The 27,544-nt window shown below is 40.7% G+C and overlaps 1 protein-coding gene across 1 annotated transcript; it reads left to right on the forward strand.

Annotated features, from left to right (window-relative positions):
* The first annotated feature begins 10,182 nt into the window (after nt 1-10,182).
* wnt7aa (wingless-type MMTV integration site family, member 7Aa) lies at nt 10,183-26,740 on the forward strand. Its single transcript, XM_019358564.2, has 4 exons — nt 10,183-10,843; nt 11,128-11,354; nt 14,844-15,115; nt 22,355-26,740. The coding sequence occupies exons 1-4, from the start codon at nt 10,773-10,775 to the stop codon at nt 22,832-22,834; spliced, it is 1,050 nt and encodes a 349-aa protein (XP_019214109.1). The 5' UTR covers nt 10,183-10,772; the 3' UTR covers nt 22,835-26,740.
* The last annotated feature ends 804 nt before the right edge of the window (nt 26,741-27,544 follow it).

Consider the following 27,544-nt stretch of genomic DNA (forward strand, 5'->3'; position numbering starts at 1 on the left):
TGGTCTGCGGTGTGCTGGTTTTCCCTCTAAAGTCTGTGATTGTGTTTAGTCCTTGCCACATACTCCGAGGGTTGTCAAACTGTTGCTCCACCCTGTCCCTGTACTCACGTTTGGCTGCTTTGATCGTCTTCCGGAGTTGGTAATGTGCATGTTTGTAGTCCGATGTGTTCGCGGAGGCAAAAGCGGAGCTCCTTTCCGCCAGCGCCGTGCGAACATCTCTGTTAATCCAGGGTTTTTGATTTGGGAAGGATTTAACTGTTCTGGATGGGACGACATCTTCCACGCATTTCCTGATAAATCCGCAGACTGAGTCTGTGTACTCATCAATGTCATTAGCAGCCACGTGAATCATTTCCCAGTCCGCGTGATCAAAACAGTCCCGCAGCGTAGACTTCGATTGGTCCGACCAACGGTGCACCGCCCTCAGGGTTGGAGCTTCCTGTTTCAGCTTCTGCCTGTAGGCGGGCAGGAGCAGGATGGAGCGGTGATCTGATTGGCCGAATGGGGCGCGGGGGAGGGCTTTGTACGCCTCCCGGAAAGAGATGTAGCAGTGGTCAAGAAGCCGGTCTCCACGAGTGTTGAAATGGATGTGTTGGTGGAGTTTTGGTGAAACTTTCTTCAGGTTTCCTTTGTTAAAGTCCCCGGTCGTGATAAACGCCGCCTCTGGGTGTGCGGTTTCCTCACTGCTGATCGCGCTGTACAGTTCCCTGAGTGCTCGGTCAGTGTCGGCTTGTGGGGGAATGTAAACAGCCGTAATAATCACTGCTGTAAATTCCCTCGGTAGCCAGAATGGCCGGCACTTAATCATCAGGTACTCCACGTCCGGTGAGCAGAAGGATTTGACCGGGTGCACGTTCGCATAATCACACCAGGTGTTGTTGATCATGAAACACACACCACCGCCTCTGCTTTTCCCAGTAAGCTCCTGTGACCTGTCCGCGCGGTGCACAGAGAACCCCGGTAGTTGTATTGCGGAGTCCGGTACCTTGTCCGATAGCCAGGTTTCTGTGAGGCAGATCACGCAGCAGTCCCGCATCTCTCGCTGGAATGAGATCCGTGCCCGGAGACTGAGACTGCACATTAGCCAGTAATAAACTGGGTAACGGTTCTCCAGAGACTGCACATTAGCCAGTAATAAACTGGGTAACGGTGGTCTGTTAGTGCGCCGTCTCAGTTGAACCAGAAAGCCAGATCTTCTCCCTCTGCATCGGCGTTTGCGGCCTCCAGGGCCAGAGAACAAAGGCGTCTCAGGTGAGATGAATGGGGGGTCTGCAAACGGAGGGTCTGTGTTGCAAAACTTGAACTCCGGAAAGTGATGAGAAAGTCCGTCTTTTATGTCCAGTAAGGTTTGTCGGTCATACACAAGGAGACGTGCTACTCGTGAAAAAATAAAGGAAAAGTAAAATTAAACACAAAAAACAGCTGTTGCTTGGGGGAGCTTGCGACGAGGCTGCCATACTCGGCGCCATCTTGAATAACAATACCAGTGGTGCTAGGTAATTGTTTACATGTCTTTGTTAATTTAACACCTGTCTTCTCTGCACTTTGTCCTGCTTGATGCATAGGGATGAATATTAATAATAATAGTGCTAGTACATGCTAGTGCCTTTACTGATTTTGCTGATCATTTTCATGTGTGAGGGAGAAAACAAGGGAAGTACTGACTGCTGAATAATGGCCTTCTGAAGCAGAATACTAAGGGCCTAAGACAAACTTTTAGCTTCCTGAGTTTAAAAAGCGGTAAATTTATTGTTTTGGGTTTATTTTGCATTATATGATTGGATTGACTTCAGCATGCCATGGATGACAGTGGATGAGTTAATCACATTACAACTACTCTGCTGTTGGATTCAGCAATATTAACAGAACTGTCAGAATTTGCCATAAAACAGACACAAATTCCTGTTCTGAAAAGCAAAACCTATACGGAGGTGCCTTAAACCTGGAATGTCTTACATGACCAACAAACATTCACTTCAGTTAAGTTTTAATTACATAGCACCAGTTCATAACAACAGTCACCTCAACATTCTTTATATTGGAAAGTAACAGTATCAGAAAGAAATCCGGACAATCACAATACCCCTATAAGAGCAAGCACTTGGTGACAGTGGGAAGGAAAAACTCCAGTTCAACAGGAAGAAACCTCCGGCATAAAGAGGACATTGACTTTGCTGATGGGTGTCGATCTTGTCCTGTCCTGTTCTCAACCTTACCTTGTCCTGTAAGGTTGAGAAAATTGAGACTCACAGACTCTGCTCATTCATTGACTAAAGACTTCAATTCAATTCAATTTTTTTTTATACAGCGCCAAATCACAACAACAGTCGCCTCAAGGTGCTTTATATTGTAAGGTAGACCCTACAATAATACATACGGAGAAAAGCTAACAATCATATGACCCCCTATGATCAAGCACTTTGGTGACAGTGGGAAGGAAAAACTCCCTTTTAACAGGAAGAAACCTCCAACAGAACCAGGCTCAGGGGGGGCGGGGCCATCTGCTGCGACCCGTTGGGGTGAGACTTGTGAGCAAACTCTCGCCTACTCGCCGACATGGAAACTTTAAGGCTGGAGCTATAATGTCTCGCTAAGACGCATGCATTCAGTTGTGCATACCTGGAATTAGTAGTCCTTCCCATTTCTCTTTGTTCAAGTCTGTTTGGAGTGGCCTAAAGGACACATGATTTGTCACTGTGCTGAAATGCAGTGCGTCATGCATGTCACTCAGATAGTTGTGAACACAGAAACTGTAACCTCTGGGGAACTCTGCTGTTAGAGCTGGTGTACTGTAGGAGCATACGGAGTCCCTCAGTTTCTTAGTCACATCCATCATCCTGTCCCCTCCCATTCTCCGTGGGTGATGTCATGGTACCAGTATCCAACTTTCGTGTACTGTCAATGTGTCTTTCATTGGGCTGTAAAATGCCTTCCACCTGACAGGTGCTGCCTGTTTGTGATGAGGTTGATCAACAGTAAAGCAATGCAAGTCATTGGTAGAGATATTTGTAATTCGGGCTGCCACGATTAGTCGACTAGTCACGATTACGTCGACGACTAATTTAATAGTCGACGCGTCGTTTGAAGCTTTGTAAGATCCCAAAAGACGCAGGAATAAGTAGCAGGATTTAAGAGTGTAATGACGGACTGAAACAGAAGATGGCAGCACTGCATGTGTAAGGATGCCAGCTGCCGTTAAACCCCGAAGAAGAAGCTGTGTCCCAGAATTCATAGCGCGGCCCAGCGCAGTTGTCAGTAATGGCAGCAGCTAGTTTCAATATTACTCTTATTATTTTTGGGGATTCACAAAATAAAGTTTAACATATTTTCAGGCCAGAATGTAGCTGTTTAACCTCAAATATCTGCTCAGTTTATCAAGACATCACATATTTTCAAAAGCACTCCGACGTTTTCGGAGATGTCTGTTACCCACCAGCTCGATAGCTAGCTGGGGTTGAAGGCTCACTAGAGCCGGTGAGAACACCGGACTCCCGGCAAATCATTTTCAAACCCACCGCCGTCTTTCGCTACTCAGGTTAAACATGATATATAAGTCACTTAGATAACTTAAAAATGATATTGTTTGGCTTTTTTTTTAGTATTTTATTTGTTCCTGAGTAAATCGGTTTGGCTGAGATGAAAGTTATAGTTTTTACACAGCTGAATAAACGTCAAGCAGACAACTTCTGATTATCAGAAGTGTGAGATGCTCGAGAATATACTCCGGTGTCCTGTTATATTTTAGATAGCAAGGAGCAGACGGCTGAGTTTATTAAAGTCCACCGAAACAATCTGCAAATTTCATTTAAATTTAATAAACTATCATCTTGTCTTTATTTTTAGTTAACACATACCTTAAACACGCTGTAAGCTAATGATAGTTATATAAGAGCAGATGCTGCTGGTGCAATAAGCTGTATGTTTTACATCCAATGGATGCATGATCTGATTAGTCGACTAATCACAGAAATAATCGGTGACTAGTCGACTATCAAAATAATCGTTTGTGGCAGCCCTATTTGTAATCCCAAGCAGTTTCTAAGTATTTTATCATGCACGTGTTAGACTCGACTCTAAAGAATGCTGAAGTTTTGTTGTTGTTGTTTTTGCAGTTTAAGATACAATGGCCCCAAAACACTGTCATAATATACACAACCTTCACTTTAATCAGCTGTGCTCGCACAGTTTGATAGGCTGGCACAGGACATGTGGTTCAGGGTGTCTTTAGGATGTCAGAGAAAACAAAGCGTGGTAAAGAACATTTGTAATTTCTCTTTAAAAAATGTAATTAGATTATGACTAATTTTCCTTACAGTTGTTAGTTCATCTGAACCCGCAATAATGTATAATAATGTATAATGCCAGTAGTGTTTCACTGTGAAGCAGTATAAACTAAATAAATCCCAGAAGTGTGATAAACTAGGAAAAACAGTTAAAGACAGCAGTGCATTTTCAGCATTAAAAATATTGTCAAAGTAAAACTGCTCGTCTCCTTTTTTGTCAACACTCACCTCGCTGTTTAACTTTATTGGAATTGTCACCAAAGAAGCCGACTGAGGTCTTGCATAGGGATAACACATTGGCGTTTGTATCTACTGATTACCCAGTTCTAACCCAGTACCAGTGTTGGTGAAGCTGCAGTCCTCGCTCTGCAGCAGAGACTGAGAACCTTTTTGCAGATGTCCACAGAAAGGTTAGTGTCACAGGTGTAAAATGAACATACAGTGAGAGCAAGTTAAGAACTCTTGTCAGTTTACTCACAGAGTCCAGGCTCCCCTGGAATGTTGTGGCAACATCCCATAATGAACAGTTGATTGTTATAATAAACAAGCAGGGTCTGAAATTAACCAAATGGTGTGTTGGCACAGCTTGACCTCCACCATATTGGTTTGCAGTCTCCATCTACATCAGAGGTGGGGAACTTCAGGCCTCAAGAGCTGGTGTCCTGCAGGTTTTAGATGTGTCCTTGATCTGACACAGCTGATTTAAATGGCTAAATGACCTCCTCCACATCTCTTGAAGTTCTCCAGAGGCCTGTTAATGAACTAATCATGTGATTCAGGTGTGCTGACCTGCAGGGGGCCGGTGTCCTGCAAGTTTTAGATCTCCCCCTGTCCAGGTGTCCTGCCCAACCCTGATCTACATGGAGTGTTCTGGATAGGCTACAGTGTGTCCTCAGCTTTTGGTTCAGGATAATGATGGAATGGTTCAGTTTGTGTGTTTTATTATCTTTATCAGCCTGTTGGTGACTGTCATTGTGTGCAAAACTCACCATTTTAGGGTCTCTGTTTGTTGACTCAGTGGACTTGGCCTGCGGGTGGATGTCCTCCAAGTGTTCACACTGATGCCAAGTCAGCACTCAGCTTGAGGTACAGGTACTGAAACAGTACCTTCTGTTAAAGGTTACTGGGCTGTGCATTTGAATCAATTCTAAACGTTGTGATGTGGTCACACGTGGCACCATGAACAGGTTGGCAGATGCAGATGTAGATCCTGCTGCACAGGACACTTGGAATTTAAGGCATCTGTTCAGCTGCACTACAAACTGAACAGTGAGCAGCTGGTATACTCGGCTTTCTTTCACTGCAGCCTCAGGTGTTTGTCTCCTCACCATGCTCTCTGTCTCCACAGGCTTCACTGCATCACATCTCTGGGTTCAGCTGGGTCCTTGTTAAAGCCAACAGCATGTGCACAGTGGGATGAGGTAGTAGGTTGTATAGTTTTAGGGTCATACCCACACTGGGAGATAACTATTCAACCTACTGTCTTTCCCAAAGTGCCAAACAGACGTCTCAGTGGTCCCTGTGTGGATTCCGGAGGTCTTCTCCCTCAGCGGTGTGTTCGTGGATTCCGATGTTGCTCTGCATTCTGCTGCTCGCCCAGTGTGAGGTAGTAGATTGTATAGTTTTAGGGTAGTGATTTTGCCCTCTTTAGGAGATAACTATACAATCTATTGCCTTCCCTGTAGAGTGGAATCTCTCAATCTCTCCTTCATCTGTGGAATAATTTTCATAATGTAAGAGTTTTGGTGTTATCGTATTTATAAGGTGTTAACATATATACTCACATTTATATGTTAACACCTCATATTCGTAATATTCTTATAACTCTGTTTTATTCTTGATTCATTTCTTGTTGCAGACTGCAGTCTGGGTTCTGTCCTGTGTATGTCCTTAATGTATTGCAGAGCTGACAAAACTGACTGTAAAAAATAATAATAATGATGTTGAACTAGAGCTGGGTGATATAAGATTTTTTCATATCACGATATGTTTTTTTCATTTCAGGCGATAACGATATATATCACGATATAAGCCAAATAACTATATTTGTAAGATTTAAATGTGCCGTTGCTCACAAGTAAAATGTGAAATAATCAGCGGCTTGTTTTGATTTAAATATTTATTTCCCATAATAAGTTCAACAGGGCAGATGTACTTAAGGAACATGAGACTTCAGTTTCAGATAAATAAAGGCAAATATTGCAAACTACACAAAAGGCAGCCGCTAAAGCGTTTAAGTTTCAAAATAGAACAAACAAAACAGACTAAATTGTCAATTCCACTTAGAAACAAAATATTAATTCTAATAATAAATCTTAGTTTGTTTTACAGAAGAACAGACAAAATTGACTAACTTTTGTCAATATCAAATAAACTGAGAACTAAAAGGAAATTCTCAATCTCTCCTTGTTGTATAGCTTAGCTTTTCAAACAGTTTTAACAGTTACTTTAGTCTGACAAAAGCCGAATGACGAATTAGCGCTTTCAGTCAGAGATTGAGCATGCACCACTTTATTGTATTTCCAGACTTGCTTTCGGCACAATTTACAGTGCGCGCTACTCTGTTTTTTGTCAGACTTGAAATAGCCGAAATACCTTCACACTACGGAACTTCTGTGGCCCTTCCGTTCGACAAGCTCTCCGGCATTGGAACCATCATCTGTTTTTTCTTCGGTAACCTTCGCTCACGCTCTCGGTTGATTTTTCTCTAGTCGGCAAACTCATTTCCTTCATTACCCGGGCTGCACGGCTGCAAAAACAAATACACATGTGCGCCTTGGCGCTTGTGCTGTACGTAACAAGTCACGTGACGTGACGCTGCAGCTGTGATTGGTTCGGCTCTGCGCTACTTAATTTGGATTGGCTGTTCTTTTTTTTTCTTTTTTTCTTTTTTTTTAGAGGACAAGAGAGATGAGGCCTATCTCAATAGCTTAATTTTTCTATCGAGAAAAAGTTATTTCGCAATAAATATCGTTATCGTTTTATCGCCCAGCTCTATGTTGAACAGTATTGTGTATCTGTGTTGTTTGACCTGAGCAGCAGAATGATGAACTTGGACTGTATTTCCACACCTATAAAAGGGATCTGTTACATTGTTACGTCTGTTGTGAACTGAATACGTTTTTTTTCCTGTTGCTTCTTTTTAATACGCTCTGATATGTTGGACACTGGACTGTGGATTGATGTATAAATTGGTAACTTTGTGTTTTGTTAGTGTTTCTTGAGCTTACCAATAAAATCTGACCCAGTAATTAAAACAGAGGTGGACTGCTGTGTTATGAGTTAACTGCATACTGCTGCACTATGAATGTACATGAAGAAACTAATCTAAAGGTCCTTAAGGTAATATTTAAAAGACAAAGGGGAAAAAAACACTTCACCTGCAGTTTCAGTGATGGAGAGGGGCTAGAGCCTATCCCACCTACCACAGGGCGAGAGGCGGGGTACACCTTGGACAGGTCGCCGGTCTGTCGCAGGGCTAACACAGACAGAACCATTCACACTCACATTCATGCCTAAGAGCAATTTAGATTCGCCAGTTAACCTACCCTTCTTTTACACTTTGTGCAAATTTCTGCTGAAGCGTTTCCCCTGTCCTATCCTTTCCCCCAGTTTTGCAGTGATGTGTTGACTCCAGCTTTTTTTAATGGAAATCCATGGATCCCTTTTAGATTTGGGGTAGGTTGCATCTTGGCATCATTAATCCAAAATATTTCCACTATTTGGAGTTGTGATGATGGAGAATTCTGTGCAAAATACCTGTAATTCTTCAGCTGGGTTAAGATCTGGTGACTTGAAAGCCCAAAAGATCTGATTAGAATGATTCTTTTGTACTGTTCAAACCATTCAGTGAGCACTACTGCCCTAAAAATATACATATTCACACACATACACTGGTTCTGTTTACAGTCAATAAAAAATCTCATCTGGTCAGATGAGATTTAGTTGATTGATGCACATTCAGTTTATACCAAACACATTTCCTTAATGATTAATTATTTATAATTTTGCACATTTCAGTTGAATTTTACTCAAAGTTATCTCTTCAAGTTTCTTGAGGGTGTAGGGTAGTGTTTTGGGTTTTTCCTTTGTCACATGTTTGTACTTTCTGAAGGCAGCATTTCCCACCATTGTGTGTGCTGATGTTAACTTGGAGGTAGAAGTGCAAAAACAGCTTTTTGTTCAATGTTAGCTTCACAGGTGTGCCAGCAGATGGCGGTAGAGCGCTTTGACAGCTCCACACAACGATCACTGTGGATCATAACCTGGACATGAGGAAAAAGTCTGATCTGGTCTTTACTAATGTTTCTGCAGCTGTTGCATAATAAACCAATTACTGTTGGACCAGATGTGCTTGTAATGACAGTTTTTAAACAAATCATTTTATGGCTTAAGCTATGTTTCTAGGCTTGTTTTTCCCTTACGGCACAGAAACTGTGCACGACAAGCCAAAGACTTTTTATTTAAATCTTTTTTTTTTTTTTCAGTTATGAAGTTTGAATTTCCAGCTGAGTTTGCTTTTTAACTGTTTCAAAGTATTTAGATTGACGATCAGACTTCAACTCAAATGCTCTATTATTCTCTGGTGGGTAAAATTCTCTGCTTATTTACTAAATAAAAGCAGCGTCGAAAACACATAATATAAATGGGCAGAATGACACATGTTCAAATATAAAGTTCCTCGGTACTCAGAAAAGTGTTCTTGATGTTTGAACCTTACTGTGCAGAATGTTACATGCTCACAGTTTAACACTCTCACTTTAACACCTCAGACTCATATTTACCTTGTATCCACTACTTATCCACTTGTGCAATGAAAACAATTGAAGGTTTAACTGATGGAACAGATATGTGCGCTATCTAATGAATTTCTAGCTTGGTATGGATTTTTTTCCCCAAAGAAATCCAGTACTCAAATTTTTAAACTGGGAAAAAAAAATAACATCCTAAAACCACTGTTATACTGGTTGAGCCCAAGCACTTAATCCAAGTAAATAATTAAAGTAGTGAAATTCATTTGGGGGTCCTTGGCTGTGTAGCACTGACTCAAGGAATCATCTGGAGAACTAAAAGCAACTGAAATTGCTCTTTAGCAATCTCTAATAATGAACAATCTTAAAATAATGTTCAGTCAAAATATTTACCTCTCAGCTTTAATGAATTAAAAGTTGCATAAGGAACTGAAATACTCATGTAAATACATTTGCCTTAAAATTGCTCAGAATGTAATAAAGACACTGACAGCTGACTGACTGAGAATTGGGGTCTAAAAAACGCAAAACTAGCTCAACAAAATGTGACCAGCGACAAAGAACAAAGTGAGAAACTGCAAAAAAGACACAAAGAAAACACAACAAATGAAAACAAATCCAAGCATGCAAAACGGCTACAAAATACAAATATAATTTCATATCGTTTTCAATCATTCATATTCATATTATGACTATAAGATGATGCCGTTTGACCTCAGATAGATGCAAACATAAAGACGCATAAAAAACCCTACAAAATGACTCAAAATGAGCACAAAGACACAAATGACATCACAAGTGCAGAATGACTGTACACGCAAAACAACTACATACAGAATCTTGGAAAACACACAACATGACTACAAATAGCTCCAAAACAAGACAAACAAACAAACACAAACCCCAAGGATAACAACAACAACATTAATAATAATAATAACAATAATAATAATGACAATAATGATATTAAAACACAACTACCAAGAGACAAAAACCTTTAAAGAGACTCAAAATGTCCACAGTGACAACTACAATCAACTACAAAAACACAAAATGACCGCAAAGAGACGCACACAATGAATATAAAGACAATTTAAAACAAGCAGAGTCTGACAGAGTGAGCCCCGCAATCCGTCCATTTGCGGTCTGTGTGTGTGTGTGTCTGTGTGTGTGTCGGTGGGAGGGGCTTTTATTTTACTGCTAAATAAAAAGTAACGGTGCCCGGCCGGCTGCCAGTCTGCGGTGTCGCGGGTGACATGTGGTTTAGGATGAGCCGCCGCGTGTGAGTGTAAGGACGTGACGGCTCCGCGTGTTTACCACACGGGTCTGCAGACGCACGCGGGAGCCGCAGCGTGTACCTGCAGGCTGTGTGAGCGTGTGTGAGCGGCTCGGAGGCAGATCCTCCACAGAACACGCCCTGGTAGAAAAGGTAGACACACACACTCACGGCGAGAGAAAGACACACAAACACACACACATTCACACAGAGCGTGATCACCGAGGAGCCGAGCTGCCTTACCTGTACACAACAGCCCCAATGATCCCCTGCAGGCTGCCACCTCCAGCGGACTGTCACCAGATGAGAGCAGGGCGCGTTTACTTCCACACACTCTGGACTTATCGTATATTTACGCGCGGGGCTCGGAACACCTGGAGAGCCTGCGGGACTCGGCAGGAGGAGTAAAGCTGGGTGTTGTTGCAGCAGCGGAGCGTTCATCCACCGGCAGGGCTGAGTACCATGAACAGGAATACGCGGCGCTGGATTTTCCATTTTTTCCTGTGTCTCGGGATAGTGTATCTGAAAATCGGGTGAGTACTCAGGCGTGTTTGTTCTGTTGTTGATGTCTCAGATCAAATGGGAGAGTCTCCACACACACACACACACACACACACACACACACACACACACACACACACACACACACACACATCGGGGTCTGCTGGGTGCTGGGGTCTTTTATGGTTTCAGTTTGTACATGTGTTGTTACAGAATCCCACGCACCTGGCCGCCCTGCATCCACTCACACGTGGTGTTCACAGAAAGAGCCGCAGAAGGGAAACGCCACATTTCTAACCTGTCACCTTCATCGCAGGGGGCTGTCGTCGGTGGTGGCGCTGGGAGCGAGCATCATCTGTAACAAGATCCCCGGCTTGGCCCCGCGTCAGAGGACTATCTGTCAGAGCCGACCCGATGCGATCATAGTGATCGGGGAAGGAGTTCAGATGGGGATCAATGAGTGTCAGTTTCAGTTCAGGCACGGCCGCTGGAACTGCTCGGCCCTGGGGGAGAGGACCGTGTTCGGGAAAGAACTCAGAGTGGGTATGTAGCTGTACACGCTGTACCTCAGTGACACGCTTAGTTTGGGAGTAGAGGCTGATTCAGGGGGGCTGTTGGCTTTATCTTTCAGTTGCATATAAGTAGACTAATACTCCTAAATCTAATGATACTGCCATTATAACACTACTGAATGTTGTATCTATATCTGAATAATGCACATATTCTAATTTCCTAAAGCACTTCTGTAAAAATAATTTATCTTTGCCTGCTTTAAAGGGTTCCATCTTTCTTGTCACCTGGTTCAGGTGGACTTTTAGTAGAAATAGTTTGTCAACAAAGACAAAATCATCACATTAATATTAAGATTTTCTACAGATATTGAAATAAATGTTTGTGTCTCTGAGCTCCACTTTTGTCTTCTCTTTCCCCTCTGTCGATCAAGACAGGTGGCTGCCTCTCGCTCAGCCACTTGGAAGTCTCTTTCTGTCAAAAGAGAGTTCTTCCTCCCAACTGTCACCAAGTGCTTCTCACAGGGCGATCAAGTTGGGGTTTTATCTCTTTCTATTCATTCCCCCTCACCCCCAATGCTGGAGCCATCTGCCACCAGCATTGGGGGAACCAGGCTCCCCCTCTGTGAGCCTGGTTCTGCTGGAGTTCTTCCCCTCACCCACCAAGTTCTTCCTCACAGGGAATTGCTTGAATGTTGGGGTTCTCTCTCCAGTATTGTAGAGACTTACCTGAAAATTTAAAGTGTCTGGAGACTGTTGCTGTTGTGATCTTGCACCAGAGTTTTTAGCATGATAATTAAACAACAAGTTTACATGTCTGTAAGCTTTGTTTTTTTGCGGTCAGCTTTAGCCAGGAGGTAGAGCAGGTTGTCTGCTGTTCAGAAGGTTGGTGGTTCGATGCCTGGCTCCTCCAATCTATGTGTTAAAGTATCCACAAGTTGCCCCTGATGTGTCCATCTGAGTGCGAATGTCATATGTAGAGTGCTCGAGTAGAAAGGCGCAATATAAGAACCAGTCCATTTACATAGTGAGAACCCTTTAAAACACATGTGAATATATGTCAACTAATAAAATAATTATTACACAATATTTTCTTTAGCTTGTGTGTTATCTTTAGTACATTTCCAGTATCATTCTAGCAGATACAGGGGAAATAAGCTGGACACTGATTGTTCAAAATTGCTTTTAATTCTCCAAAAACAGTTGGAGGAGACATTCCTCCGAGGTACTCGAACTCTGACACTTGGACAGATGTCTGTAAGTTTGAAGCCCAGGCTCACTGCATCTGCTCTCAGTGGGAAAATAAGCCCCTGATTTGATCCTGTGTGTGGAACAAAGCTGGAGGCGATGCTCGCTCCAGAGACAGCACTGCAGATAAATGAGTTTTTAACAGGCCGGTATTCTGCTGTCCTGTCCTTTAAGTTCAGCCTGTCATCTCAGACGGAGAGCTGAGGGTGTCGTTTTTCATGTTGTGTGTATTATAGCTCACGCTGAGCTTTGATTGCTGCGTTGTGCATGACATACTCGTTTGAATGAGTGCACCAACCCATTTTCTTTTACCACTTATTTAATGTGATGCATGCATTTGACAGCTGCAAGATACACATACCTACATGCTCTCTCCTTTTTTTATCCACTGTCAGTGCGACTGCCTTCATGTATGTTCATAAAATACACCCTTCTCCCCCACCCACACCTCCCAAAGCTTCAAGTTCAGACAAGTACTTACTTCTAGGTTTACAAATTTACCTCCCGGTTCTGCAGCTTTGGCAAAAGACGCTGTATGTAGAATGATTTTTAGTTCAGTGCTTCAGGGCAGAGCAGCACTCTTTATCATCAGATTAAAGTCAGCAAGTAAAGATGAGTGCAGATCTTTTCAGAAAAGTACAACTGCAAAAGGCTGCTTGGGTCGGGCTGCCCAACACCTTGTCTATGTGAATCTATTGTTTTGTTTCAGTGAGCTGGAATGCTGATAACTGACAGAATACACCAATTTGGGATCATTGTTGGCAGCAGTGCAGGAGGGTACAGTAGTTTGGCATTAGATTCAAGCATCCTCCCCACCCACCAAGTTGGCTGCTTGATGTAGAGAGTGAGTACGGGCTTCTCCTTTCTTGGCCGGGAAAGCCATTGGACAGAAGAAAATATCTCTAGATCACAAATGTAAAGCCAGGATGTTGCTTTGTGTGATGTCCCATCTACTTTGAGATGGTCCTAGACTGATAGTGAGAATCAGGACATGGTGTGCATGTGCTCCAGCAAGGTTCATCAGCTGCACAGAAGTGTGTGTGTGCGTATAAAGACAAGCTGTGCAATGTCGGAAAAGTCTCTGTGGCAGTTTAATCTCTTAACATCCACTAGCTCAGTTGGGACAGGTCCAGGGGGACAAGTATGTGGTTAGGAAAATCAACCAAGTTAAACCTGGAGTAGAGTCAATGACAATGAATGTGCTGGCAAATGTCACTCAGGGCTTCAGTGGAAAGAAAACAAAACAGGCACCTTCAAATGAACATCAGAACAAGGCAGACAAGATCTACTCCGGCCTCAGTTTTATTTACATAAAACAAGTGACTAGGGTTAGGGGAACGAGGATCAGCTTTAAGTTAAACTACATGTTAGGGTGAGGCACTGAAACTGGCTTGTTAGAGCTAGAATTAAGCATTAGAATTGCAGAAAGTTAAAGCAGAGGGAAAAGAGGTTACAGTTAGACAAGTGTTACAATATGACAGAAGCAAAAAACCCAGCTCCTGATGAGAGTTGGGTTGTTCTTCAACCACAAAATGTTACCTTCCAAATAAAGTCTCATACATTCAGATGCATATAGTGATTTTCTTTTAAAAGGTATCCCATCTGCTTGTCCCATATAGGTCAAAATGTCTCTAAATAATACCCCTAACCTGGGACAGGTCACCTGGCAGAGGTTAAGAAGTTAGTAGTTGAATATGATGACTTTATTGGCCATTTCTGGATGCTTTCCCACGTGCTCAGAAATGATCTCCGCCTTTAATTAAAAAACTGCAGCTGAAGAACTTGGATTTATGGAGTGGAAATCCATCCACGTAGGGAGGTTGTGCATGCCTCTCAGATTCCCCTCCACAGGGTGGATCCTGGAGAGATGGCGGCTGGGACAAGGGCCAAAGCTGATGCCCGAGCATTTAATCTCTGATCTGCCTCTACTGTTTCATTATGTTCATCTGATCAGTGAAATAGTGTAATTACTCTCCTGCACTTACAGTAGTATCCCACCTGACCATACTTCATTACACGTTCAATACAACTTGCTTGAAAATACCTTCCTTTATTAAAGGTGTTCAATATTAGAGCTGTTAGAGTTACTCTTCCTGCTGAAGTTTATCTGCTTAAAGAGAACTTGATTAATGAAGGGGACTTGGCTCGGCTTGTGTATTTCATGATTTGGTTTGAGGCAACTATGAAAGGTATGTAAGGAGGCTTGACAGTGCCTGAAATAGTGAATCCTGTTGTCTGTGATAGTGATTAGAAATGTCTTTCCTCTTTATCACAGGCAGTAAGGAGGCTGCTTTCACCTACGCTATCATAGCCGCAGGGGTCGCCCATGCAGTCACAGCAGCCTGCACCCAGGGGAGCCTGAGTGGCTGCGGTTGTGACAAGGAGAAACAGGGTTTCTACAACCAGCAGGAGGGCTGGAAGTGGGGTGGCTGCTCTGCGGACATCCACTATGGACTGAGTTTCTCCAAGGTGTTTGTGGATGCACGGGAGATCAAGCAGAGCGCCAGGACACTCATGAATTTACACAACAATGAAGTGGGACGCAAGGTAGGTTTATACATCGTCATCACCTGACGGCAAGCATTCTGACTGAGCTTCATGCACGGTTGTAATAAAGCCATGCAAACGGTATATCACAATATGCAAGACAGTGTAGGCAAATCAGAAATTACATACACACTGCCTCACATGCTGTTAACGGGGTACAGCTTGGATATGACAGCAGTCTGCAGGCAATCTGATTTCAAACAGCCGAAATTTGCTCCCCTAATACCTCAGGCCGACTGATTTAAAGTTTAAAGTTTGTGTCACTCCCTGCATGGATCTCATGGGGTTCAGCTTTTAAGCGAAGCAACCTGAGATCAGTGTTGACTGCAGCACTGAAACCTGATTCAGCAGCATGCCTTGATTGTAATGTAACTAGTAACAGTTGTAATGTGGATTGCTCACCCTATAACTGATATCAGATCCACCACTCTTTATAACCAACACATGTAATTAGGCAAACACTTCCATATCCGCACCTACAGGCAGTTCAGAGTTTGTAGTTCTTTGTTAAAAAGACACAAATCTGAAAATGCTAACATGGTGTTGTAGTGTGTACAGGGAAAACCTAACTTTGCCAGTTAAACAAGAAGAATAGCAAGAAGAAACAACAATGTGGGCTTTAGCTAGGGAAACTGTAAATGAGACTATTTTGACTTTTTTCTCTGATTAAACTGGAGAAAAAAAATCAGACTGGTCCACTTATCTGTACGTGATGAAACTCAAGCAACAGTTAAAATAGCACACAGAGTTGTGGATGAGGTCAATGTTAGAATTTGTTATACCCACAGCAGCGAGAGCAGCAAGTTTTAGTTGTTTGAGTATACTTGAGTCAAAGATAGCACCCACTCAGTTTAATAATGATTGCTCAACAAGGCACATACCTGTCTTCTTTTTGCATGTTCTACATTCTTCCTGTGTCTTTTCCAATATCATGTCTATGGAGAAAGTGCTGTTTTGCCCACATTTTGATTTCTATTACCTTCATTTGTGTTACCTGGAAGCCGCACAGAGAGGCCTCCCAAAAACTCTGAAAGCAGTTTGACATCTGCTTAAAACTGAAATCTGTTGTGTTTTTAACAGTGTGTCCAAAACACCAGAATGTTCTCATGGAAACAATGTTTTTAATTATTATTTCTTTAATCTTTATTGGTTTTCTGTCATAAGCTTCAGTGAGCTCTACAAACACATTCATCTTAGAAATAAAATTAACTGTTTGGCATTAAAAATGGTGAACCTCATCCCCTTATTTACCCATATATTCATACAGTACTTTCCTTACATGCATACACAAATTTATCTGTCACACACATCTGCATCAAGGGTCATTTCTATCTTGCTTAAGGACACTTCAACATGCAAAGTGGAGGATAATAACACAACATTCCAATGAATGGACAACCTGCCCCGCAGCCACATAAATGTATATAGATATATTGACAAAAAATACATGCAGGTAGTTTGTATAGGTTGTATCAGAAAAAATTGGGTAGTAAAATGGTTCCTACTGTTCAGTCACTACTTTAGTCTTTGTTAAAATCTTAATGGCTCATATCAACATGAAGGTAAAAAACAGTTGATTTTTTACATAGAAATTTCATTATCAGGAGCTACTGAGGACATTGTGTGGTCATTGCAAAACTAGTGCAAAAATCATTTAGAGAACACTAACTCATTAGGTAATAGTGTTTTTAAAGAAACAAATTAGGGTAAACCCAAGACGACCATAATATGGAAGAGCATTACCCTGATGCTGATATTGTTAGCAGCAGACAGCAGTAAGGAGCCAGATGACCGACCGATCAATAGAAAGGACTGTCCTGAAAACTGAACCACAAGAAAACAGTCCATTGAAAAAGCACTGGAAGGCATCGAAGGCGCATCCTGCTCCTACTATTAAAGTGGACATGAATGTCTGCATGCTTTAGCCTTAATTTACACCACAGTCTAACTCTAAAAACAATGTCACAGATTTAACACTGTCCATGAAGCTAGATTTAAAAAATGTTGTTGATGTTTAGAGCATGTGTAGTGCCATCTTGTCAAGTACGGACAATTCAATTCAATTTTCAATATTTATACAGCGCCAAATAACAAGGCGCTTTATATTGTAAGGTAGTACCTACAATAATACACACTGAGAAAACCCAACAATCATATGACCCCCTATGAGCAAGCACTTTGGCGACAGTGGGAAGGAAAAACTCCCTTTTAACAGGAAGAAACCTCCGGCAGAACCAGGCTCAGGGAGGGGCGGGGCCATCTGCTGCGACCGGTTGGGGAGAGAGAAGGAAGACGAAAGACATGCTGTGGAAGAGAGACAGAGATCAATAACAAGTATCTAGAAAACAAGAAAATGATGTCAGTAGGTTGGTTGGTTACTACTAATACTGCTACACCAGTTTATGTTAACTAACTAGTGACAGAAACAATTATTCATTGGAAAACAAGAACACTAAAATTAAAACACAGTTAACAAGGAAAGACTCACTTTCACTCTTTGTCTCTTAAAAGTGTAGGTAAGTAAGTAAGTGCTTCTTCACTGTTGGCTAGCTGCGCTGAAATGAGGGAAAATCCTTCTGCTGGGCTTTGTTGAGCACTTTATAAATGAGGGCTGTGTGGGGGAGAGGTTAGTTTGAGTTAGGTGAAATTGACACTGTCTCCTTGGTCTTTGATTATTTCTTGTTGGGCCAGACGAATATAGAAAACCATAACGTCATGTCAGACCTGAAATCTGATTTTAAAAAAGAGGACTTTTTAAATGCCACTGAGCAGTCCTTACCTTTAAACATAACCTTAGTTTCTTCCTCCATCTCTGAGTGAAGTTATCTTGCACTGTATTCTTTTAGCTAACAGCTGCACTGTGGGACAACCTGGACACAACATTTTGTTGCTGATGTTTGTTGAGGTGATGGAAACGTATTTGATGTTAATGTTTCTCCCTTTATGCTCACTCCTATTCAGTAGCACTTGCTAGATGCTATACCATGAATTGTGTTCATCTGCACCAAAAGCACTGTTCTATAGCACCATAAATGATGAATAAATTAAATGTGCTTGGCTCTAATTGGTATGAAATAAAAACTTCCCTCAAATGTGTTAAGTCTAAAGTAATAAGCCTGTGTTGAGAAAGTTACAATGTGGGGAATAAAAGCAAAAAATTGTCAGATAAATAAAGGCTTACGTAAAGTACAGCTACCTGAAAATTCCACTTATAATTGGTAATGTGTACGTCATACTTCCCACCTCTGAAACTCACAAAACAACTACACCCATTCTTGGGGTTCCCACCTGCTGAGTGCCTGTTTAAATTAAACTTATACTTAAAATTGTCTCCAGTACAGCGCTTGTGAAATAAATTAGTAAATAAAAGTTACAGAGTAAGATAAATGTTTTTTGTTTAAGGCTGTGAGCATGCTTATTTCAATTTAATTCTATTTTACTGTATTGATTACACATTCAGATGACCCCCTACACTGCACTTGGAGACAGCGGGAAAGAAAAACCCCTTTTAACACAAAGAAACCCCCTGTAGAACTAGGCTAAGGGAGGGGAGCCTTCTGGTGTGTGGGGGGAGAAAGATAGGACAAAAGACACACTGTGGAAGAGAGCCAGATAACTAATGATTAAACACAATAGTTGCATAGAAGCACATTGAGAGTGTTTATACAGCTAAGCAACAGCAACTAAGGGATGGTTCAGGGTCTATCCCTAACTATAAGCTTTATTCAAAAGGAAAGTTTTAGCCTGATCTTAAAAGTAGAAAGGGTGCTTGTCTCCAAAATGCAAATTGAGAGCTGGTTTCACAGAAGTGGGGCCTGAAAGCTGAAGGCTCTGCCTCCCACTCTACTTAGGAAAACTCTAGAAACCACAATTTAACCAGCAATCTGGAACCAAGGAGCTCTATTGATACAATGGGTACTATGAGGGCTTTAAGATGGAATGATGATTCAAGACCTTTCATTTGAGGAGGGGGATTTTAAATTCAGTTTCGCTAGTGAACAGATCCCAATATTGGAGAAATATCAGTGTCAGTATTCTCACTGCAGCATGCTGTAAGCAGTCCTAAATATTTGTTTGTTGCACATGGAGGACATAGTCTGGTCAAAAATGACTCAGAGATTCCTCACAGTGTTACTGGAGCCCAGGGTAATGCCATCAGAATATGTATCTGGTTAGACAATATGATTCTGAGATTTTTAATGCCAAGCACAATAACTTCCGTTTATATTTAGATGCAAGAAATTAGAGGTCATCCAGGTGTTTTTGTTTTTAAGACATGTCTGTAGCTTAACTAGATGGTTAGATAAAGCTGGGCATCATCTGCATGGCAATGAAAAAGTATGCTATGATGCTAGCACAGAACCCTGTGGAACTCCATAATTAAGTTAATGTATGAAGAAGACTCCCCATTTACATGAAGAAATTGTAGTCTATTAGATAGACATTATTCAAACCACTGCATCACTGTACTTTTAATAACTATGTTTATGCTCTAATCTCTCTAATACAGTATTGTGGTCAGTGTTGAAGGCTAACAGGTCAAGCATAGAAATGAGTCCACTGTTTCTGTACTGTGATGAATTCTGAAACCTGACTGAAACTCTTCAAATAAGCCATTCTTCGGCAGATGATTTGTTAGCTACTCTTTCAAGAATTTTTGAACTCAATAAAAGATTGCAGATTAGTTTACTTCTAGCTAAGACAGCTGTTTAAAGTGATGGCTTTTTATGTAGTGGTTTAATTAAAGCCTGCACTGCCTGTCCATTAAGACAGATAAAGACTGATCATGTTTAAGACTGAAGCATCAACTTCTTTGAACAGTAGGATCTAATAGACAGGTTGATGGTTTGGGGGATGTAATTATTTCAGTTGAAAATTTGAGCATTTCAAGTCTTTGGAAACTGATTGACCTTTGAAGTATTTCAAGGAACTGTAGTTCAACACTGGCCTTACTATTCAGCCTGAGAGGTTGCTGCTTGCTCTGGTATCTCAACTGTTGAACAGCCTGCATTCATTTTTTATATAAATACTGATGTTAATCGACTAATAATTTATTTGATGAGAAAACTACTGATCATTTTGAAGATTCACTGCAACTAAATCTAGTAAAGGTTTGGTGGTGTAGATTCCGGTTTTTAGAAAAGAAAAAAAGAAAACGGGCACTTAAAGTTTTTCTTTGTTACTTTTTTTTGAAGACTTAAACACTGGATATAAAAACTCAAACAGTCTGAACTAACCAATAGTGAATATTTGGGACACTACAGCAGAACATTAAACTACTGATTGTGGGTCAAGTATGATAGTATTGTTTTCTACTTGTTTCTGTCCCATTTCCTCTTCACTTTGCTGCTAGTTGTCTGGAAAGATGTGGTCGAGCAGCCACATTTTTAGTTAACCCCAGGAGCAAATCCAAGCTTCCAGATCTAAATCCCCAATGTTGCTGGTTAATAGAAAATATTTTGTAAGAGTTTATTTTTATATAAATATTTCTTTATTTATTTCCCATCTTTGTTTAAGATGTGTTTTCCCTTTATGTTAGTAATTGTGTGTGTTACTGATTTCAGGAAATGACCCACTACAATAAATCAGCCAGAATAAATCCTACTGAATTTTGTTATGCCCTGACTTTACTTCTATGCCCACACATGGGTGGGCATTGAAATTTTGTCCAGATAAAATATATGCTCCTTTATTTCATGTCTAACTTTTCTAAAACTGGTCATATGAACTCCCAGGTGTTTAGGAAATATTTGCATTTTCAACAAGCTAAAGTTTTATAATGACCACAACATTGTGCAAATGCATCATTATGGAGGATGCTCTTGAGATTTCTCTAGTGTAGTTGATTTTAGACCTGTGGTTGGACACATAGGCAAATTAAAAATGTATCAGGACCTATTTAGCTTCAAACTTTTTTTTCTTGCAGTTTAATGGCATTTTGGTACTAGAATAGTATTAAAAGCTAATAGATGAAGAGATATGAAGAAAGTTAAATGTAGTCAGCCAAAAGTAAAAAGTAAATCCTGCTCAGTCTTTTATGCAGTTCAACTGAATCAAATATTAGTTTCTGTTCAATGACATGCATCAGATCATGTAACTGAACATGAGATGAGATTGTTTTAGGATGTGTATAGAATTGATGAAAACCTAATTTCTATGTATTAAAGACAGAAATAGCAGTTCCTGCAGACCCTTACCTTACATGCATCAAATGAAAAATCTAAGCAAATCTTTGTCAAAATTTCTCTGTGTACACAGTTTTATTTTAGAGGAATGCATCTAAAATGTTGTTTGCAGAAGGCTGTGCGAAGTCTCTCGGGATGAAGCTTCATATTTTAGGCCTGACATCAGTCACAATGTGATACAGTGCGTGAATCTCTTAATATACACTTACTAAACTGATACCTCTGTAATTATTGTAGGAAAGCTTTCATGTTTAATTGGAGATAATGTCAGTCTGTGTGACTTGAGTGCCAACCTTCCAATTTCTTGAGAAGAATAAACAAGAGTGTAAAAGGTGCCACAGGAGGCTTACGGGGCTTCTGTTAGACAAACAATGGCATCTTCACTGGGATTTCACTTCACTGAACTCCATGAATTAAATGTTTGCCGGGTCTCGGGGGCATGACCACACTAAGCTGTATGCATCCAAGGCTTTTGACAATTACCCCACGAGACTCCAGAAAGTCTGAGGCCACATCAGAGTAGAATAATTAAAAAGCAGGGTGAGGCTTCTCTAATGCCAGCAAGGGTTCCCACTCAGTGAGGAGGAAGAAGGGTAAGTTGATGTCATTCAGCCAGAAGCACAGACAGAGTCCCCTGGCTATAGTAACAAATACACTGAAAGGTTCCACTCCTAAACTGTAAGTGTGAGTTCAGGGACTGTGGATATCCGAAGATTGTCTTTTGAAGCTCATCCTGACTCGTAAAAATGGCACATGCATCGCTGGTAGCTATAGACTGACATACTGTAGCAGCTCTGAGATCCCTGGAATGCTTGTATTCATTTGGAATGCTAGAAAATGTTTGTCTCAACCTGTTGAAGCATTAGACTTTTTTTCCCCCCACCGACTCATTATGGAAATACAGCAACAAACACACTACTGAAATTGTATAAGATGACAAAAATTGTAATTATGCACACTTCTTTTATCAGGAGGCATGCATTAGTTATAAAACAACAATTTTTCAATGGCTTAAGTGTGAAAAGATTGCTTCATCTGAGCTTTTCCTCTATAGGTCCTGGAGAAGAGCATGCACCTAGAGTGCAAGTGTCATGGGGTTTCTGGATCCTGCACCACGAAGACATGTTGGACGACACTCCCCAAATTCCGTCAGCTGGGATACATGCTCAAAGACAAGTACAACCATGCTGTTCACGTGGAGCCTGTGCGCGCCAGGCGGAACAAGCGCCCCGCCTTCCTGAAGATCAAGAAACCACACTCCTACCGCAAGCCCAAGGACATGGAGCTAGTCTACATCGAGAGGTCTCCCAACTACTGCGAGGCTGACCCTCTGACCGGAAGCATGGGGACGCAGGGCCGTCTGTGTAACAAAACAGCTCAGCAGCCCAACAGCTGTGACCTGATGTGCTGTGGTCGGGGATACAACACACATCAGTACTCGCGTGTTTGGCAGTGCAACTGCAAGTTCCTGTGGTGCTGCTATGTCAAGTGCAACACGTGCAGTGAGAGGACAGAAGTGTATACCTGTAAATAGATGTATTTAATGGACATTCTTTTAGTGTGTGTTGTTCGTGGGTTTCAGTATCTGTGGAGAGACTGCCTTGCTGCCCTTGTGTTACAGCAATTACAGCTTTTTCATTCAACTTTGTTTATTATAATGATGCCAATGGACATCTGCCACGACACTGGACTCGAGCTATCAGCTTCACAAATGTTCTTTTTGTGTTTTAAATTGATTGACATTTTGTGCTGCATGCTTAATGTTTTCACAGGCCGTACTGGTCTACTGGCATGACTCACCTTAAACAGTAGGCCTAACAGGTTTTTATTTTATTTTTTTTCTTTTGTTAATCGACTAATAATTTATTTGATGAGAAAACTACTGATCATTTTGAAGATTCACTGCAACTAAATCTAGTAAAGGTTTGGTGGTGTAGATTACGGTTTTTAGAAAAGAAAAAAGAAAACGGGCACTTAAGGTTTTTCTTTGTTACTTTTTTTTGAAGACTTAAACACTGGATATAAAAACTCAAACAGTCTGAACTAACCAATAGTGAATATTTGGGACACTACAGCAGAACATTAAACTACTGATTGTGGGTCAAGTATGATAGTATTGTTTTCTACTTGTTTCTGTCCCATTTCCTCTTCACTTTGCTGCTAGTTGTCTGGAAAGATGTGGTCGAGCAGCCACATTTTTAGTTAACCCCAGGAGCAAATCCAAGCTTCCAGATCTAAATCCCCAATGTTGCTGGTTAATAGAAAATATTTTGTAAGAGTTTATTTTTATATAAATATTTCTTTATTTATTTCCCATCTTTGTTTAAGATGTGTTTTCCCTTTACGTTAGTAATTGTGTGTGTTACTGATTTCAGGAAATGACCCACTACAATTTAAATATAAGTCCTGCACACTTGCTAACACGTTTATTAAGTTACAACATTTTGGTCCGACTGACCTTCAAGAGGTACATTATATATCTGTATATTCACACACACACACGTGTGTGTATTCATATCCTTGTGGGGACATCTCATTGACATAATGCTTTCCCTAGCCGCTTACCCTAACTATCAAAAATAAATGCCTAACCCTAACCTTTATCCTAAACTTAACCATAACCTCACTGTAACCCTGACACTAAAACCACATTTTGAGTCTCAAAAATGCCTTCAAACCTCTGGGGACGGGCAATTGGTCCGCATAAGGGCTGTTGGTCCCCACAAGTATAGTAAACTTCCAATTTGTGGTTCCCACAAAGACATCTAAACAGGTACATACACACACACACACTGCTGTGAAAAAGTATTTGTCCACTTTCAGAGTTTGTTTCGGATCAGTAAACAAATTTTAATCTTAGACAAAGAAAAATTATTATTTGATTTATTAAGGGTAAAAAAATTATCTGACCCTGTGTGAAAAAAGTCAGTGTTAATGATTCAACAATAAGAAAGAGACTGGGCAAGGCACGTCTCAGATTTGCCAAAAATGCCCTGATGATCTCCAAGACTTGGGTTAGGGTAGGGAAAATATCTTGTGGAATATTACTCTGTTTGAGCTCTGTTACATTTTGTGTAAAAAAAGAAATGTAGCATCATCCCAGCAGACAGACAGGGTGGTGGTAGTGTGATGGCCTGGAACTGTGAATTCTGCTCTCTACCAGAAAATCCTGAAGGATAATATCCGGCCATCAGTTCATGCCCTGAAGTGCCAGCACATTTGAGTTATGAAGCAGGACAATGACAAAGAGTGGGCCAAAATTCCTCCCCAGTAATGCAAAAGACTCACTGGCGGTTATCGCAAATGCTTGATTGCAGTTCTTACAGCCAAGGGTGGCACAACCAGTTATTAGGTTTAGGGGGCAATTACCTTGACACACAAGGCAAGGTAGGTTTAGATAACCTTTTCTTTCCCTCAGTAAATTAAAACATAGTTTAAAAACTGTATTTATTTATTTCCTTGAGTCATCTTTGTCTAATATTGTTTAATGTATGAAACATGAATGTGACAAATATGCAGAAAACTAAGAAGTCAAGAAAGAGGCAAATACTTTTTTCACCCCACTGCATATAATAATCACTTAATGGTTGACACTTCCCATGTGTATATGCCATTATTCAGATAAAAAACCATTAGTCTGACATTTTTTAAAGCTAATCATAACACATATACAACTACTCTCCTCTACAGAAACAACCACACAGATGGAAATTATACAATGGCTAATCGTTGTTGAATGAGTTATCTTTAAATTGTTGTGGCATTTTTCCCTCGATGCACCTGTTAACCATTCAAATGTACAGAGGTTTTTTGAACTATGAAATCATTCACTGAAACACTGTATTAAAGATGTGCCTTTACCCTTGTTAGCACAATATAATTCTTTTACACTGAAATGTGTGTTCAGGAAAATGCTAATATTATCTTCAGGCTAGGTGTTCCATGAATGTTTCTTTTGTCTGTATTATTAAAAAAATACCATTACAGTTTCATCTTATCTGAACTTTACAAGCTTCTGTATTCCTTAATCAAGCAGGCCTAGATAAGGGTCGCTGATTCCCTGCCTGGTCGTTAGGGAAAAATGTGTACACTGCAACCAGTTGTGAATGGATGCTAGAGGTTGCTGGCAGTTGCTAAGGTGAATGTGATCAAAAAGACGTATACAGTGTTGCACTGAAAGCCTCCTCACCATTGCTTTGGTCGCTAGCAGGTTGCTATGGTCACTAGTAGTCACATGGAAGACTGACTTGTCTTCAAACACTTGTCATTTATTCTACAAAAAGTGTGACACAGACCTTCAACTATTCACCTTAAAAGTAAAAGCTCTCGAAGTTTTGGTATTAGCATAACCTTTTCCACTTCTAGTTTTAGCTATACTTTCTCAATTGTTTAAAGTTTTGTAAGTGCTTGCAGACAAATCATGCAAACTGTGGGAGACCATGGCAGTCTACTAGTGACCAAAGCAATCACAAGGAGGTTTTTGGTGCAGCACTTTCTTTGCAACTGATTTCACATGGTGATAGCAAGCAACCTCAGGCAACCATTCACCACTCAGTTGGGTAATAGACTTTTTCCGCTTGCAGCTAGAGGCTGTCAGGGGGTTACTAGCCACAAGACCTGTGTGACTGAGGCCTTAGCTACCTAGCTAGGTAGCTTGTTTAGCTAACCCTTTAGCTAATTAAATCAAACACAGATTTTGTTAGCATGCAACATCAAGCAACTATGAAATGCCAGTGGCACAGATTCTAGTTTTGTGTCATCATTCAGCTTCATTATAAGTTATATTATAAATTTCTATTCATTTTCTTCATTGAAGTTTCAGAAACTCTGTATAAAATCTGTTTTGAACGTACCCAGCCAACTGTCAAGTGAATCATGACCATAAAAAGAATTTTGATTTGCATCAAAAGGAAAAAAGAAAAACAAAAAAGGTCTAAGGTACAAAACTTTTTCAAAGTGAAGAAATTACAACTACTACCAGTCCCAAATTCCACAGCTTCCAGCCTTCCTGATTCAGCCATCTTGAATTTAATTTTTTAGTTACTATAGTGTTGCATAACAATATTTTATACTAATAAGTTTTAAATATATTTTATAGTTTGTGATGTGTGTAGAGTGAAGTGCAGCCTATGTACTGGTATAGTGCAGTGCTACATTCATGACTGTACACAGTTTCTGAAGTTTTGCACTAACCTGATTGCGACCGGTTTAAACATCTATGGTAATAGTGTCTCCACCAATCAGAGACACTGAGTTTAGAATATACGATTATAAATAAAATGGTTCTTTTCCAAAGCATTGCCAATAAAACAAGTCTTTGTTAAAACAAGGCTTCTGCATATACTATTGTTTACAATGTCACAACTTGTATTAAGTTTACTTTGGATGGTAACAACATAATTACAACATACAATCATAATAAATTTTTACTTGAGGAAAATCAGTCTTGAGCTCAATATGTCATACTCCCATCTTTTTATAAGAAACTACATTTCACTTGCAAAACAATTTAAAATAAAATTTGGCTTCTGGAAATTGAATCCATGTGGTTACATGTTACCTGTATGCAATAGTTTTAGCTAGCGAAAATCAAAATTTGATATAATAGGAAATAATTAATTAACTACGTGACACCGTCCAGACTTACAAGTTAATAACCCCCAAAATAACCCCAAAAGGTAACTCCGAATCAGAGTTACCTTAACAGGGATACTAGTGACCAGTTCTGATAGCACATCAGCAATATTACAGTGTGTAATTAGATTTGTTCAATTTTCATCACATGAGATTTGATTCAGTTACAAAAATCACATGTTATTAAAATGATCTGTATCAGAGTTCATGGGTGACTTACTTCATGTAAAAGCGTGCTCCTCAGCTCTTGTCATGGTTTATTTGGGTAAATTAATGTCTCAGAATTAACAGCAGGAAGTCATTTTATGTTTAATGCACATATTTCAAGCTTTGCGGTTACTGTGAGGATAGTTTGGAGCAAAGTGGGTGTTACTAACAGCCGTGGTGCCGTGCAGAGGGTGTCACAGCAGCGTTGTTCCTCAGTGAGCAGTGGGAGTGTGGAGCTGCTGGCTGATAGATCACTCTGACATCTGCTTCATTCAGCCCTCAACAACGTTGCTACAACAACCAAACCGTGCCCCACAAAAATGTTCCTCCTCTCATCGAGAGGCCAGGCCGCCATTAACAAAATGGTAACCATGAAAATCCCAGATAAAATCTGCATGCTGTT

This window comes from Oreochromis niloticus, linkage group LG5 (assembly GCF_001858045.2).
Source record: "Oreochromis niloticus isolate F11D_XX linkage group LG5, O_niloticus_UMD_NMBU, whole genome shotgun sequence".
NCBI classification, from domain to species: domain Eukaryota; kingdom Metazoa; phylum Chordata; class Actinopteri; order Cichliformes; family Cichlidae; genus Oreochromis; species Oreochromis niloticus.

Coding starts and splice junctions, on each gene's coding strand:
- wnt7aa (XM_019358564.2), top strand. CDS start 10,773: ATGAACAGGAATACGCGGCGCTGGATTTTCCATTTTTTCCTGTGTCTC. Junction 11,355..14,843: donor CGGGAAAGAACTCAGAGTGG/GTATGTAGCTGT, acceptor TCTTTATCACAG/GCAGTAAGGAGGCTGCTTTC. Junction 15,116..22,354: donor ACAATGAAGTGGGACGCAAG/GTAGGTTTATAC, acceptor TTTCCTCTATAG/GTCCTGGAGAAGAGCATGCA.